The 16,319-nt window shown below is 37.3% G+C and overlaps 2 protein-coding genes across 3 annotated transcripts in view; one reads left to right on the forward strand and one right to left on the reverse strand.

The window, feature by feature from the left end:
- The window catches only part of POLR1B_1 (DNA-directed RNA polymerase I subunit RPA2), a 32,934-nt gene extending 25,785 nt beyond the window's left edge, over positions 1 to 7,149 (forward strand). For both annotated transcript variants that reach the window (XM_051215134.1, XM_051215132.1), the window contains exons 18-20: positions 2,909 to 3,117; positions 3,987 to 4,154; positions 6,558 to 7,149. In XM_051215134.1, the coding sequence (XP_051068317.1) occupies positions 2,909 to 3,117; positions 3,987 to 4,154; positions 6,558 to 6,842 (662 nt within the window). In that variant the 3' untranslated portion in view covers positions 6,843 to 7,149. The remainder of the gene's footprint in view (positions 1 to 2,908; positions 3,118 to 3,986; positions 4,155 to 6,557) is intronic.
- A 1,053-nt stretch (positions 7,150 to 8,202) lies between these two features.
- On the reverse strand, positions 8,203 to 12,405 carry MS3_00006896 (uncharacterized protein). Its single transcript, XM_051215135.1, has 3 exons — positions 11,823 to 12,405; positions 9,139 to 9,435; positions 8,203 to 8,516 (listed from the first exon to the last, which is right to left on the reverse strand). The coding sequence occupies exons 1-2, from the start codon at positions 11,937 to 11,939 to the stop codon at positions 9,223 to 9,225; spliced, it is 330 nt and encodes a 109-aa protein (XP_051068318.1). The 5' UTR covers positions 11,940 to 12,405; the 3' UTR covers positions 8,203 to 8,516; positions 9,139 to 9,222.
- Positions 12,406 to 16,319: the final 3,914 nt, after the last annotated feature.

Consider the following 16,319-nt stretch of genomic DNA (forward strand, 5'->3'; position numbering starts at 1 on the left):
CGTGTTTCCCTCAGACAACCAGCATCTGCAGCGATGCTGCCTTCTCACAAGAAAGGAAGGTGTTAGAAAAGGTCGACCCTAAAAATGTCACACCTCACCTTACCTCACGGATTTCCGTCTCCGGCGGTCAGGCCCTTTGAAGAACGGAGCTACCACATTAAAAACCTTCCACGAAAAGGCCGTGCGCGACCGGCCTCAAGCAGTTGTCCCTTGGGCTCTGCGGTCACGCTCCCAGGTCGTTAAGACCAACACTAATCCAAATTCCTTTTCAGGTTCCTCAAGAAATACCCTTCCGCGGTGTGGGCAGCCGGGAAGTGACACCAGCCCTCATACCCGTAACAGCACACGAGGCCAAGTTGGTCACATTCAAATCCTTCCTACACCTCCTAATACCACTCTTATCTCCCCGACTAACCCTTCTCACGTCTCTTTATCACTTCGCACCGCCAGGGCAAACGATCTGAGTACGCGGAACGCTATTCCTGGTCTCCTGAAACCACGCTCTAAACTTCATGTTGGAGCTTTTAACGTCCGAACACTGTGCCAAATAAGACAGCAGGCTTCCGTAGCTAGGACTTTAGAATCTCGTGTCATCGATGTGTGCTGCGTCTCCGAGACGTGCATACAGGATCCGAGTAGCGTCATTCATTTGACCTCACCATGTCAAAATAAAAAACCGACTCGATTCACACTTCGTGTATCTGGAAGCCCTGATTCTGCTTCCCGTGGCTTCGCCGGCGTACGTATAACACTGAATCCTAGGGCAGAACTAGCTCTCTTAGAGTGGATCCCAGTAGACAGTCGTTTGTGCACTGTCTGACTAAACGGAACAGTAAGGATCCGAAAAGACAGGGACACTCGTCGTTGCCTCTTCGTCGTCTCTGCCTATTCTCCCACTGACTGCAGCTCAGATGATGTAAAAGATGAGTTTTACAGAAAGCTCTTTGACCTCCTCCTAAAAGCTAGGCGCTCTGATGTAGTAATAATGGCCGGTGACTTTGATGCTCAAGTAGGTAAACTAAGCGATAGGGAAAGACACCTAGGTGGATCTTATGGTGTCGTGGCTCAAAGAACAGATAATGGCGACCGTCTGTTGCAGCTATGCTCAGATAACCGCCATTTCCTTGCAAATACTAACTTTAAGCATAAGGAAAAACATCTTTTAACATGGGGACCCCCTAATTCGTCCCAACGTTGGACCCAAATAGATCACATCGCTATCAGCCACCGATGGAGGGGCTCGATAGAAGACTGTCGCTCATTCTGGAGCACATGCTTAGATTCAGATCATGCTCTAGTACGAACGTGTATCTGTCTGCGTCTTACTGGACATAGGAAAGACGCTGCAAGTAAACCTCTTAGAGTCCTACTTAATGATAGTCAAGCTGAGAGTATATTTCAGGAACAACTAGGAAAATAGTTAGGCAGCCATGTATGTGATGCCCACCCCGAGGCAGCATGGAATGATATCAGAAAAGCTGTGGAAACAGCAGTGATATCTGCTAGTACGGTAACCCGTAAGGTTAGGGAGCAACACTGGATCTCAGCAGCACCTATCGCACTGATATATGCTCGGAAACTCATTCCACCTGGCTCTGAACATAATGAGGAGCGGAGTCAGTTTAAGCGTAAGCTGACAAGAAGTCTACGCAATGATCGTGAACAGTGGTGGGTAGCGAAAGCAAGAGAGATGGAAAAAGCAGCGACTGACTGATTCGCCCCCAAATGCCCTGGTACGGCCGAGATTGGGGAGAGTTCGCTCTCCCTATCGAAGTGCATTCACATGGCCACGCGTTTATAGCCTCCACCAGGGAAGTCTTACTCACTGCCTTTTCGTGGCGGGGATGTTGTTTACGAGAATGAGAGGACGAAAAGCGAATGTCCGGCGCTTTAACCGGTCCGGTGGACACGATGAGTCCACCTAGGGGAGTTGGAAAACCCTGATTCCAAACCAATTGTGCACATGGGCTCCATTATCCTAAAGAAACAAATGGAGTATGAATCAATCGTTGGTCACCGGCTACCATGGAACTGCATCTCCTTACGTTGCTCCACTGCCTAGTGGATCAGACCTTCATGTCAAAGGCTTCGAGTGTGACCCCCTAAGAAAACCACCTGCTTCGGTTTGGGCACCCGGTCAGTATCACAACCCTCACACATATCAAATGAGATTTGTGTGGTGCATATGTATTTGGTGTCTCCTTGTACCAATACCTATGTGTTGAAATAAATAAATAAATAATTATACCGTTCACTACCAATGAACTACACAGAGTTCCGAAATAAGACAAAAGTATTTACTACGTTATTTATTTGAACACAGGCATTAGTACAAACAGGCACCAAAATGTATATGCGCCACACAAATCACTCAATTTGTATATGAATTAGAATACTACCTGGGTGCCCAAACTGAAGCAAGTAGGTTTCTTAGGCGGTCACTCTCTGAGTCTTTTACCTCAAAGTCTAATTCAAAAGGCATTGGAGCGACGTTAGGAGTTGTGGTCGGGATTAGTTTCATACGCGATTTGTTCCCTCAGGATTGTGAACTCCATGTACTCGGTTGTTTTGCAATCAACGTTTTTCAGCGCCCCCTAGTAGATCTTCCGTACCCATCAACCCGGTTTAAGCCCCGGATATTCTTTTTGTCGTCTAAATTTTGTAAACAACACTGTCACGAGAAGGCAGTGAGCCAGTCACTCCTTTTAGTGGGTTAATATACTTGTCCATATGAAAGCTTTCTTTGAAGGAGAGCTGTCTCTCCCTACCCTCAGTTATACCAGGGTATTTGAGGACGAATTGAACCGCCTGCTTGGAGTGGGGTTTGAACCCACTCGGGATATGTCCCCGTGTACTACATACCATCTGAAATTTGTTTCACTTTGATTGTCCGTATTTATTTTATTAGGTAATCGAGTTGATTCAACTCCATTTCAATGGTCAGAAGATTCACCACCTTATGAAGATTATTGTCAAATATTAACCGATTGTGGTTTCAATCACTGGGGCACAGAGACAATGATGTCTGGATCAACTGGACGTCAACTGGAAGCTCAAATATACGTCGGAGTTGTTTATTATCAACGTTTGAGACATATGGTAGCAGATAAATATCAAGTATGAAGAATATATGTGATAAATATTATAATACTGGGTAATTTGTATCAACTTTTAAGATCGATATTGTCTTTTTGGGTAATTGATTTAAGGGAGTAAATTCGATCATTAGTCTTTTTCGATATTAGAATAGTTATTTGCATTGTATACCATAGAAAAAAAATGTTTTTGTTACGTTTACATAAATTATTACGTTTGATGAAACCAGCTAAAGTTTAGAATATGGGATCTCAGTGTTTGAAGGTCATATAATAATTTTAAGCTCAGTAGTGAAATATGATTTCATGTATTAGATTTCAGGTTACACTTCAATCCCAAAGTGTAATTTGAACCTGTAACCATTAGAAGTTAATTGTCAAACTAACCATTGCTTTATTATTGAATTTAGTCTCTTATTTTCACTTACAGTTCGCACCTAAATTTTATGAAACAGATATTTCGTAAAATACAAATACTAAATTTCTATGTGAGAATTGAAAACCATGTTTTACTGTAAGACTTAAAGCAGTATATTAATAGTGGATGAACATCAGGTGTGCGTTTTTCTAGTATACTATTTATGTTTAGACTTGTGGACTCTAGGAGTTCCTTCCAGTATCATAAGATAAATATATGACCACATTTATGAGGGTGTTCAGTATATCTGCTTTTGAAATCTAATCATATTACTCAGATCCTTTTATTGTGTGTAAAGTTTCTTGTACTGTCGTTCTTATCAAGTAAAAACGTAGCTTGGTTGAAGTTCAAATCTGCTTCGATTTACTCTTTTATGCTGATTGTTCATGTGATTCCGATTTTTTAAAACTTAATATGCTGTTTTACATGACTGAATATAATAATGATTACTTTTGTGAATATATTTCTGCTAGGTTCGTGCTGAAGGTCGGTTCGATCCAATACTTCGACAACCGATTAAAGGTCGTAAAGTTGGAGGTGGTATTCGTCTTGGTGAAATGGAACGTGATTGTTTGTTATCACATGGTCTAGTTTTCAGTTTACAAGATCGTTTGGTTGATTCCAACTGTGATAAAGTCAAGGTAGATATTTTTCTAAACTAAATTAGTTATAGCACAGTAGTTATCAGATTTTTCTCACGTTTTTTTCTGCATCTGAATTTTTTATTCTTTTCATGGGATTTTTGTATAGCTTGAATATATTACTGTGGTTAGTTCGTCCGTGTTGTAATTTAACAGTTTACTAAAGGGTAAAATTCAACTCTACCTCCTGTTGATAGGTATTTTAAACGAAACCCTTAACTGTCGAACATATATTTGTGGTGTTTCTAGAGTTAAGACAAGTAAACTGTGTTCTTAAAACTTTAATTTGTTTCTAAAATATAAATTGATAAAATTAGTCGAAGAACATAAACCAATGCAGACTATTTAAAAAAGCAAGTGGTAAAAGTTGTACATACCAAGTAGTAATTAACGTCACCACAATCAAATTAATGGTAACTAAATCATGTTTGTGAAAAATTCGCAGCTGTGTAATCATTAGATTAAAAAACGCAGCCACTCAGAATAAAGCGTTTCAACTAAAATATTATTCGTTAGTCTGGTCTTATCGATCGTGATTAATAAGTGGTTTTGGAGAAATTTCTACTACTACTCATGATAAGAAATATCCTTCCATGGTGTGAGCAGCCAAGAAGTGACAGTCACTCTCATATCTCTATCAGCATCAAAGATCCTCTTGTTCACATTCATATTCGTTCCTCACTTCTTGGTATTTCTTCTGTCCCCACCACCGACCCTTCTATGACTTTATCCCTATGCACCACCAATACTGACCATTCGAGTCCACGAGATATTATTCCTTGTTTCTTAAAATTGCGCTCTGAGATTCACTTTGTGTCTTTAGATTTCGAACCTCATGTCAAATAAGCTGACAGACTTTCTTGATTAGGACTCTAGAATTCTGCATCTTCGATGTATGCTGAGTCTCGGAAACACGAATACAAGATCCATGTATGGTCACTCACATTATTTCACCTAGTCAACTCGGAGGACTAGCTTGATTTACCATTCCTGTTTCTGGCGACTTAAATGCTACCAAGTTTAAACCAGAACTGGCTTTCCTAGCTTGGATTCTAACAGACACTTATTTGTGTGCTCTCTGACTAGAGGGGAAGCAAAAACACAAAAGAATAGAGACATGCCTTTGTCCATCCGTCGTATCTGCTTACGCTTCCACTGACTGCAGTTCAATTTGAAGGATGAGCTTTGCAGAAATATTTTTGTTCTCCTACTAAAAGCCAAATGCTCGGACCTAGTAGTCGTAGCGGGATACCTTAACATTCCAGTAAATAGCTTGAACCTCTTGTAATGACCACAGAATATTCAGTTTAACTATCATAGTGTCTAAACTATTACTCATCCGTCACTTAACTAGGGCTCGTGAAGAGCGAACTCTTAAACGTCGGGGTAGTTTCAGACGTGGACGTGGATGTTTAGACCGATTATTCGTACTTCCCCAAAGCCTGGAGCACAGACATACCGACTCCCAGTCACAGTTATATTTTTCAATTTTAACTAAATATTTTATTCTATAGATTAACAAGTTTTATTTAAAAGTTCTTTTCGTTATGGATGTTAAACGTGGCTTTTAAAAATATAGGATTCAACCATAGGTGTCTTCGAAACATCACTCGGATATTTCTGGACCATTGAGTTAGCGATTCTGAGATTAGTCTCATAGTGCTAAGCAATAATGGCAAGTCGACTGACGTGGTAGCCAGTCTTTGTCGATAAATATGATTTGGACTTGTATCATGTATGTCCATTCACTGACTACCTCAACTAACGATGATAACTGATGTTGAAGTAGGCCAGAAGGAAGCTATAAGGGGCCAAACCAAGACCTGTCACCAATTTATAAAGACACCGACTATTGAACTGAGCTAAGTGGGTGGATGTAAACCATCTAATTGTGGTCCTTGTGATTATCGTAAGTGATGATTGAAAACTGAATGACATGACTCAAAATTACTCACAATGGCACAGGTGCGTCCACCCTATGTCTTTATTCTTGATGTCCTAGGGTCGAATTTTTGTAATGAGTAATACTTATCATCTTCATCGTAGAAAATATGTTATACTTATATCAATCATTTATAACAACAGAATGTAAGTGATAAATTTGATAATAATTTCTGTATATAACCACATGACTTGTACTTTGATAAATCTCACCATACCTCATGCTAGTTTGAATCCTTTTCTGATTCTAAACATTCTAGGGCTTCTTCAATCGTATTAACATGACAACACCACGTGTTAATCAGGAAGGTGTCAACTAGACACTTGTAAAACTAATTAGCCAATATTAGTTTCCACTAACATGTAGCACATATTCATGAAATTATGCCACAACGTTTGTTTACTACCTTGTTTGTTAATTTGTGGATTTAAATGCTTTTTGTATGACTTTCTCTTACAAAGATGCTTGCCTGTTCCAAATGCGGTGGTTTAACGCATTCTGATTTGGCACGAAATATCACTAACACCAGTGTAAATCAAATGACCTCAAACGATTCGTCTTCATTTGTTCCAGGTACAAACCGGTGGTGTTGTCGTTTATGTGATTCTGATAGTAGTGGCTGTGTGTCTAGAGACAGAGATAACTCTCTTAAATATGTTCAAGTTTCAGCTGCATTTAGATATCTGACGTACGAATTAGCTTGTTTGAATGTAAAAACTCGATTATCATTGACTGACTTAGAGTAATTTGTGAATAATAATTATTTTTTATTGATATCCAACTGCTTCTCTATTTTAAAAGTTTCTTACTTCGTAAACTTAATGAATTGTGTGGTTAGATATATGTCTATGCAATATCAAACCATAACTTTTGTAAAATTATTGGGCTTTACAAGATTGTAACATTTGGATTTTATTGAGTACAACCTAATTAAACGTAAATTTCTTTACTTAAACATAAGTTACCGCTTCTAGTGAATACGATTACTCGGTAGGTTAGCGAAAAAGTACAAAATAAGTTCTATATTTTGTTGATGGTCTTTAGTTATTTGTGGTAGAAGCGATCACATCTTTCATAAAATGAGCCGTCTGTAAGTAATTCTGTCTAATATGCTATACAGTTGACTTCGTTAGCGTTTTCACCGATGTCTACATGCTGTAGCAGTGGATGTGTTCCATAGTTATGTGAATCCGCGATTGATTATGGTGAATGGTGTGGTTGAGTGATAACTACTTTCAAAAACATACTTATTACCGTTTATTCTACAGTAACTGGACATTAGAAAAGGGAAAACATCTGGTCAATAAGCTGAGTGTTTTTGAATACTGAAATTACACACTAATATTAAAAATGTATAGCATGGAGAAATACATGTTTTAAATTTTGGGTATCATTACCAAGGTTTGACTTGATAATTGCAAATAAACTGAGCATTGTTATAAATAAATTAATATATTTGTAATATCCCAATGAGTAGAAAAATCAGATTTTCTGACTTTTCGTGACTCAGTGTAAGCCAATTCTTTTCTACTCATTGGGATATTACAAATATATTTATTTATGTTTAAAATTCATTTGGATTGTAAATCATCATTAGTTGTTTACCGGCCAAAATAATTAAGGCTTAACTATTGGGATCACCTATTTTCAACCATATCACCGAAATTGTCACTAATCTTTAAAAATAACTTCTTAAAAACATGACTAGTTGGTATGATGGTCCTACAGAATGCACACACTATTTTCTAAATTGTTTGAGGAAACGTGTTTCTTGATATTAAGACACTAATGTCACTACAAATCCTCTTTTGCATCGGTTTGGAATTTTTTCAGCCAACATATGCAGAAAATTATCGACACTTCCTCATTTTTTTAGTGAATAATCAGTTAGGTAAGAAAATGTTCAAGTAGACGCTCATTTTAATTCACAAAGGTCTGGATATGTATTTCCTCATTTAAAGAGTTTCTTGAGTGGATTACTGTCATTTCTTTGCTTCAGTTTCTAGTTTTCAGCGTAAGCTTGTGCTGTGAAACTTAATGTGGTTATAACATCAACATCGATATTAGAACATACATTGTTTAGGTTTCTTGATCAGAAATACAATAATATCTGGAAGTCGTTAAGGATTTTATTTGTTTATGCAACAGTTTAGTTGCCGAGAAATTATTATCAGTATTGTAGTTTATTTCACACTGGAGTCTGTTACTCTACAAATTACCATTGATATGTATTTTAAGGGGTAATGTTGGCAAAAAGACCTCATGTATGTAGTTTTATTTAATTCTAAAGGGCAATAATTTTCCCATAATGTTTTCTTACTGACATTTTCGTAGGAAAAGTTGTGGGTTAGTTTCTTGTATTTTACTGACCATTTGCGAGTATCGAATTAGTTCTGCAGTTATCTCAGTTTGTGATAAACCTGTATAAATATAGAATTTAGAAAGATGACACAAGCACATCAATGTTAGAATTATTGTTACCAATTAACAAGTTACAGTAAAGTGAACATTGCTTTCTTCTGTTAACTCTGCAATAGTTCTGCGATTTTGTTGTGCGGGTAATTAGCCAATTATTAATTACAAGTATCATGTTATTTAGCCATTAGCAGTGGTTCGACGTAACCTATAACCCATTAGAATAGAGGATTTAATAGAACCTAACAGCTAGGACTCAATGGACATTAAGGAGCAGGTAGTGCGACATCGAGACTGAATGATCAATTGTTGGAAGCATTTCAGCCTTACAGCTGATCTAATATTGTCTGGTTGTAATTTGAGTCAATCCAATGAAGAACATCATATCATTAACTCGCACGAAACATACTCGGGTTTTCCCTCTGAATCCTTCCAGTCATCGAACATAATACTCATTACTTTGATGGCTCTTTCCAAGTCTAATTATAGATTTACTATCAATAATTATAATGATCACTTGCTAGAGAAGATTACGTATAGTTAAATTTCTATTTATTCTTTTAATAAATAGAACTCAGATGGGTAATATAATCATTGGTTTAACTCAATATTAAACAACTAACTTACCTGGTTGTACTCCGAAACAGTGTTTTTCAATTGAATTTTTATTTAAATTAGGATGTCTGTCAACTATTGACCTTCTATGGGTATTTAAAAATTAATTAATTCTTCAGGCTTGTGTTTAAGATCGATCAAGTATATATGTTTGACTAACCCTTTAATTATCCTTGGTTGTTTTCCGTATTTAGTTTGACTTTGATCACCACTTGATATCATTAAAGCATTCTCATCGTCCTTTGGCCCTGTAGTATCATATGTATTTGTGGGGCTATGATTGTTTACTTCGGTTCTTTTTTTCTTAGGCTATTCAAAAAAAGTTACCAGGACATATATCTTGTAACCGCTGACGAATATCACATACTCAATTAATAATCAGGATACTGATTTTAATTTGGTCTGCTATTTACTCCATAGCTCGGTGTCTCTGACTTGGCCAACTACCCGCCCTACTATCATTATCGACCCTGACCCGACAGCTAGCTTTCTACTGACCCACTTTTCACTATCTCCCTTATATGCCCAGCCTTTGAGTCTGGGAGACAACAGTCAGCCTCTAATTTACATATATTACAAACAGACGTTTATATAAAGACATACTGGACCACGCCGCAGCATAAAACAAAAGATAGCAATTTTACATGTACGAGCCAAAAGTGGCTTTGAGCAGGAGAGGTTGTAAGTAATAAGCTGCTAACAAATTAGGAATATTAAACCCTACTTCAGTAGTTTAAGAGTCAGCCGAAACGGAATATATATACGTACTATTATAGTTTCTTAATGAATATACAATCATAAGCTATATGATACCTTAAAGCAGCATTTGACGCTATCGATCGTGAGGTTCTGTGGCAGTGCCTGTCACTGAAAGAAGTACTTTAACCTTGTAAAGTCTCTCTATTCGAACACAACTGGCCGAGTGAGAGATTATGGCGAACTATCATCAGATCTGGTTTCCTCAAGTAGTGTTCGTCAGGGCTGTCCACTTGCTCCATTCTTGTCTAACTTTGTCATTGACGTACTTTTAGAGATAACACTTTCCTCATCTAAATTTCCAGGAGTTGAACTTTTACAGAGAGATTTACTTGTTGGCTTAGAATATGCCGATGACGTAGTTCTATTTGGTAAAGGCGCTGAAAAAATGCGGTCTTCTGACCACTATAAGCAACAATGTAAGTATGTTCGGTATGCAATTCTCCCCCTCGAAATGCAAAATGTTGCTTCAGAATGGGGTTGCATCGACACCTGAACTAATGATAGGGAGTGATGTAGTTGAGTGTGCCGACCGCTTCACTTATTTCGGGATTCTCATCAACCATTGTGGTCTGGTGTGTGACGAAATCTCAGCACGGATACAGAAGGCTCGACTAGCTTTTGCCAACTTGCGTCATTTATGACGTAAGCGAGATACCCGTCTACCAACCAAAGGACAGGTTTGATGTGCAGCATTTCGTCCCGTTCTACTTTGTGGCTGTGAAACACGGCCTGTAAGAGTGGAGGATATTCGTAGATTACTAGTATTCGATCATGGGTGTCCTCAAAGCATTGCTCATATATCCTAGGACCACTGAGTAATTAATGAAGTTGTTAGGAAACGGGTACTAGGTAAGGATGGCAAACCAATTGATGAGATAGTAAAACCTCATCATTTGAGATGGCTAGGACGTGTTTCGGATGCTTAACCATCGACTGCACCGATGAGCGATGTTTTATTGTGTCGGAGTATGTTAGAAGAAAGCTAGGGGCGGCCAGACCAAAACATGGCACAAATCCATGAAGTTACTGACAAGTGGACTGAGCCATGTTGGTAGGTGTAGAGTTCGCTACTATTTATCTATCCAGCCAATCGCTACGTAAGTTTGTTATAAGCTCTCACTCAAAAACATTGGTACTTAACCAGGAGTATATAATTAAATAGGTTTCCTTAATATGTCTTACGATTATCCTCACAGTTTATTGATCAACGGGTTTTAATGGATCCTCGAGGTTAAGAAATTGCTGTATCGTCAAGCGCTATTAAGTAGATCTGTCTACAGTAAACTTATCGCAAGAACATCTACAGTTAAATCTGAAACATCTATTTTTTCCCGATACACTGGTTACTAACTTCACTTACGCCAACTCATTATGGAACCTAATGAATTAATTATTATATTGGTCAAACTGATCTCTTTGAGAATATCATGGGGATAAATTGCCGGACATCTAATAATTTTGTAAGATCTCTGCATCCATTAATTGCTGCTGATTTATTGCCACAATTTGTCATTTTCACGAATCTGTATATGAAGCTATGTTGACCCTAAGGACACATTCTTTTCAATGTCGAATGAGTGTTTACTTAGTTTTGCACCAAACGCGCATTTGACAATTCAGTCTAGCTGAAGCATTAGTTATCTCTGTGTTGTAGTTTCATACCTCTGATAAGACGGATGCAGGTGTAGTTTCTCACCAGAACATGACTAAACGCTGTACTTGTAAATCAGAAGGAGCAGTAGACTTGCGCCAACAATGAATACCGGCAATACTATATATTTATGTGTAAGATTGATAGCGAATATTTTTCACCTATTTAACTAATTGCACGAACCTGTAGCTAATAATCGTTAAGTTACTTAAATTTCACTAAAGATACCGGAACTTTATATACATCTTGTCATATTGAACAAATGAGGAATAATTAATTAATATACCTTCGAAACAATTCCTTCTTTCAGGAAGTGTTTAAACGGATATTTGATCCGGACATCCATTTTATTGGGAGTTTTCGATCCACTGTGAAAAAACGATACAAATAAACCTGTAAACATATTCACCGGTTAATTAATAGTGAGATTAAACTCAGAGTGTTAAGGAATGGTGGTAAATCAATTGATGAGGTTGTTAATCTTCATTGACTGATATAGTTGGGCCACGTGTTACGTATGCCTGGACACCGATTATCACGCACTGCTGACTAGAGTTGGAGGCGATTCGAAGAAAAGTAGTTGTGGCCAAACCAAAACGTGGCAACAGTTTTGAAGTCACTAACTTTTGATCTGAGCTATGTTATTAGATGCGCATCTAGTAGTCTGCGCAGACTACTTTGTTGGGATCTGCGTAACTACCGTAATCAATGGTTGAAGACTTTGTGTGACATTGCTCAGAGTCGATCAAAATGGCGTTGATGTATAAACTCTTTGTCTTGCCTCAATCCGTTTGTATAAAATAATTTTACCTCAAAAGTACCTAGTTTACCGTTACTTTAGTTACGGCGGAAGACTGAAATACCTCGTTAAGTTCGTCATAGTAACGTCAAAAGAAGTATATTATAACAAATATTAATTGGGTTCAGTATATAATGTTCATTTTGGTGATATAGTATAAACAATTTGATTTCTACATGCTTGATCTTAACACTTGTGAACCAGTATGGAACGATCATTTTACGTTGAAATATTGGTATAAATATAAAACAAGAGTTAAAAAACTGAACATAGTTATAAAAATGTGTATACAAATTAAAATATTGGCAGATAAGTGATGGAAAGAGAGAACTGGAGATTGCTCTAGATATGGTTTTAGTAGGACTATGCTTATCAATAAAGTTTTTACGGTTTATTTGCATTTAACTTTATTTCGAAATGAAGTTTTGCAATCCGTGAATACGTTCTTGGAGATTCAGTATCTTGGTAAGCACATTTGTTGAAAGGGTTGCCATTACGACAGCTAAGTAAACACTTAATATGTGACTGACATGTAGCATGAAGAAGAGTGATACTTTTATGTTCTTTTATAATGAGCAATAATATCAGCACTTGTAAAAAATATTTTGCCGCAACAATTCTTGATTGTTTATTAGGTCATATTTCATGATAATATTGTTTCTTCCTCTGAGAATAATGGAAACAGTTTGCACAAAAACATTCAGAATATGTTCAGCCTAGCTAACTCCAGAGTTCGATATATGCTAATTTTCACAGTAAACACGGATTTCACTTGGGTCGAACATTTGTGTGGTTGCAACCTGCTATATTTACCCGTAAAAAGGTTGAAGTACTGGTTTCTAACTACACGATCTTTGAAGCCGAACATATAACTGATGAAATTTACAGAAATGATGAACGCGGGAACAACTGACTGAAATTGCATGGCTCGTCCTTGCAGATGTGGTCACCATGTAACGCAAAACTTTTCATACCAAACCTATTCTAACCCGAGCATATCGTGGGAAAACTACCGTTTTTTGTCTTTCACATAACTCACAAACACCATGTTTACCTATATTTTGTTCCAGAGCACCCAACATTTGAACTGATACAACTTTTCGTTACTACTCATACTTGTCGTCTGCAGGCATAATATATTGCAGGGACTTGAACGTATTGATATTCATTTACCTGACAACTTACTTCTCGATATTCTCACTTGCTTAATCTGTGTGGATGCGCCAAAACTTGCCATGACGTTTGTTTCTTAGAATTATCATGTGAGTGAATCGCTAATCAGTGACTAGATGGTGAAGATAAACTAAAGTTGATGTGAGATCATCCTAACTCTAGTTTGATTTATTATTATTCACAAACATCTTATGGGTACATAAGTTCACTAAGAACTTCTCCTTGACATAGACCAAGTTTCCTACCAAAAACAAAAGATGATGAAATATAATATTTGATATGACATCACAGGAACTTGATTCTTCTAAGATATTTTTCTCAGTTGTGCCAAGAATCTCGTAAGAGAATAGTAGATCATTAGAAAAACTATCACATATTAAAATTGCACCAGATTTGCGATCATGATTAGGTTCTGATATGTTCGCAAGTTGATTAACGCAGAATAGGGTTTATAACTACGGCATTTGAACTTGTAGAACCACACAATTGTAAAGTCAGAGGACATAAGAAATCTGGAGAAGTGTTTGTTGAGTGGAAGTCAAAGTGTACAGAAAATCATTAGTATTAATAGATAGTAGCATTTGCTATGACATCATTATAATTCAGCCAATCCGCAAAGGGCAAGTTATACTACTGTCCAAACGTAGCATGCCACGTTGATATGCCAGAAAGCTCCATCACTCTCTGATTGGATAGAAACTCATTTAAGGACTCTGTAGTAGCCGTCGTAATTCTCAGAAGCGGTCACAACACATTTCCGGAATAGAATTTTCTTTCTTTGACCACCTGTATCCTGTCAGTTGGTTTCCGGTGGCGTTACATTTATTTCGCTTTCTTTCCTGTCCAAGTCTTATTTTCAGTATTCTTTGGCGTATGTGTCGTTGATGTATCTGAAATTAACTGCGGTGGAAACGTTAGCTGGTTATCTTGAATATGCATCATTCTTTAATGTTTGTGGATTTGGTTTGTATGTCTGATACATGTCTTAAAAGCTGCTCAGACCCTAAACAAAATGTTTCTGAATTTTGTATGATTTTTCCCAATTCCCATGGATTCTTTCCGAGATAGGACTTGACAAACACTTTATCGCCAACGTTTAAACTTTTGATATTAAGGTTTGTTCTGTTTCCATTCACTTTTTTGGGTGGCAGCATGACGTTGAAAATAGTTTGAATACATCTCCCAAACATGACTTCTTCGGTTAAAAAGCCATTAAAAATTTTATTATTACTTGTCTAGTTGTCCCCTCGTCTCCCTCTTTCAATAATGCTTGTTTTAGATTGTCGACAAAATGTTTTGCTTGTATATTCGATTGGGGATGATATGGCAAAGAATGTATATGCGTTATTCCATCTATACTTTAAAAGTAATTGAATAAGTCTACAATGAATTATGAGCCAGTATCAATCACTAAGGTCTCTGGGACCTCAAACAACTTTTGGACAAGTTATGCATTGTTTCCTAGTCAGTACAATTAGACATGCTATGTACTTCTGGTCATTTGGTAAATACATCCACCGTAACTAGAAAACGTTTACTTTGGGGTTGACGGGCGAAATATCCATGAAGTCTGTCTAAGAGTCTAGGATGCGTGGGCCAATGCTTAGGCTCGCATTTCGAAGTGTTTTGAGCAGCTTGAGGATATGATGGACAGTTTTTTTAAATATGGGTCCTTTCAGCTTTCTCAACAAGTATCACGTGAAATATAAGGGTTTTTTGGCTGGATTTTAGTGTCACAGTTTTGGACTCAGAGTTTCATTTAAAAAATCATCTGTTTCTTTTCCCTCCGTTATTATCACAATTTTATGTACATTTGACAAGATATCATCTTACTGTGTGCTAGACAATTCACTAATTTTACATTCTGCCTTGGAAAGAATCAGATTTGAAATTACTACAGAGGATGTTACCAAAATGGTCGTTACTGAACCACCGGGCAATATATGTAACTTATATCGTTCTACTTGTAAGTTTACTCAGTCGTCGCACATCAGGTCGTCATCGTCAGCTTCTTTAGTCAACTATAGACAATTATGCCGGACTCAAAATAGTGACATTTTTCCACGAAACGTTTAAAGAATTTAGTTTCGTAGAAATTGATTTCTTGTGCCTGATTAGGCAGGATATGGTGTTTAAACTTTTGACGCTCTTTGAAACTAAGACACATTAACAGCAACTGGGAATTCTTTTCGTCGTCCATAGCGGCGAATCCTATTCGCACAATATTCCCTGTTCTGCCATGCCTTGTTTAAAATTACGACTACTATATGAGATAGAAATGTGCGCCTTCATGTTCTGGAATATTTGGTTAAGTCGAGAATCCCAAAACAACAGTTGCTGTTGAATATCTAACAACTGCTGCTGTAAGAATAGCTGCAGTTGTTCGGAAGGGATTCCATATTGGTCTAGCTTCAATTGACTTATGATTTCAGCTATTGAAATTCAATATTTGTGTCGCAACTATTATCTTAAGTATGTTTTATCTCTAGAAAGTGTCCGACAATTGTCATGCTTGGTTTTTTCGAAATCTAAGTCTCAAATTGATGTAGCTTTCTATTATCACATTAAGATAAACAAGTTACTTACTTATTTTGGGTAGGCGTGATATTTTGGTTAGCCAGCAATGATCATTGAGTGGATTATGTCGCGGACTGAATATCGACGTCCCTACATAGAATAAAATACAGTGTAATTAACTATTCTCATCACCACACTGAATCTAGTAAACGAACAATAGCATCGAAATACTTTTAACAACAAGTACAGCGGATTGGTATTTTAAGGTCAAGTTTAATTTCACTTCTCTCAGGT

The sequence above is a fragment of the Schistosoma haematobium genome, chromosome 2 (assembly GCF_000699445.3).
Source record: "Schistosoma haematobium chromosome 2, whole genome shotgun sequence".
Lineage (NCBI taxonomy): Eukaryota > Metazoa > Platyhelminthes > Trematoda > Strigeidida > Schistosomatidae > Schistosoma > Schistosoma haematobium.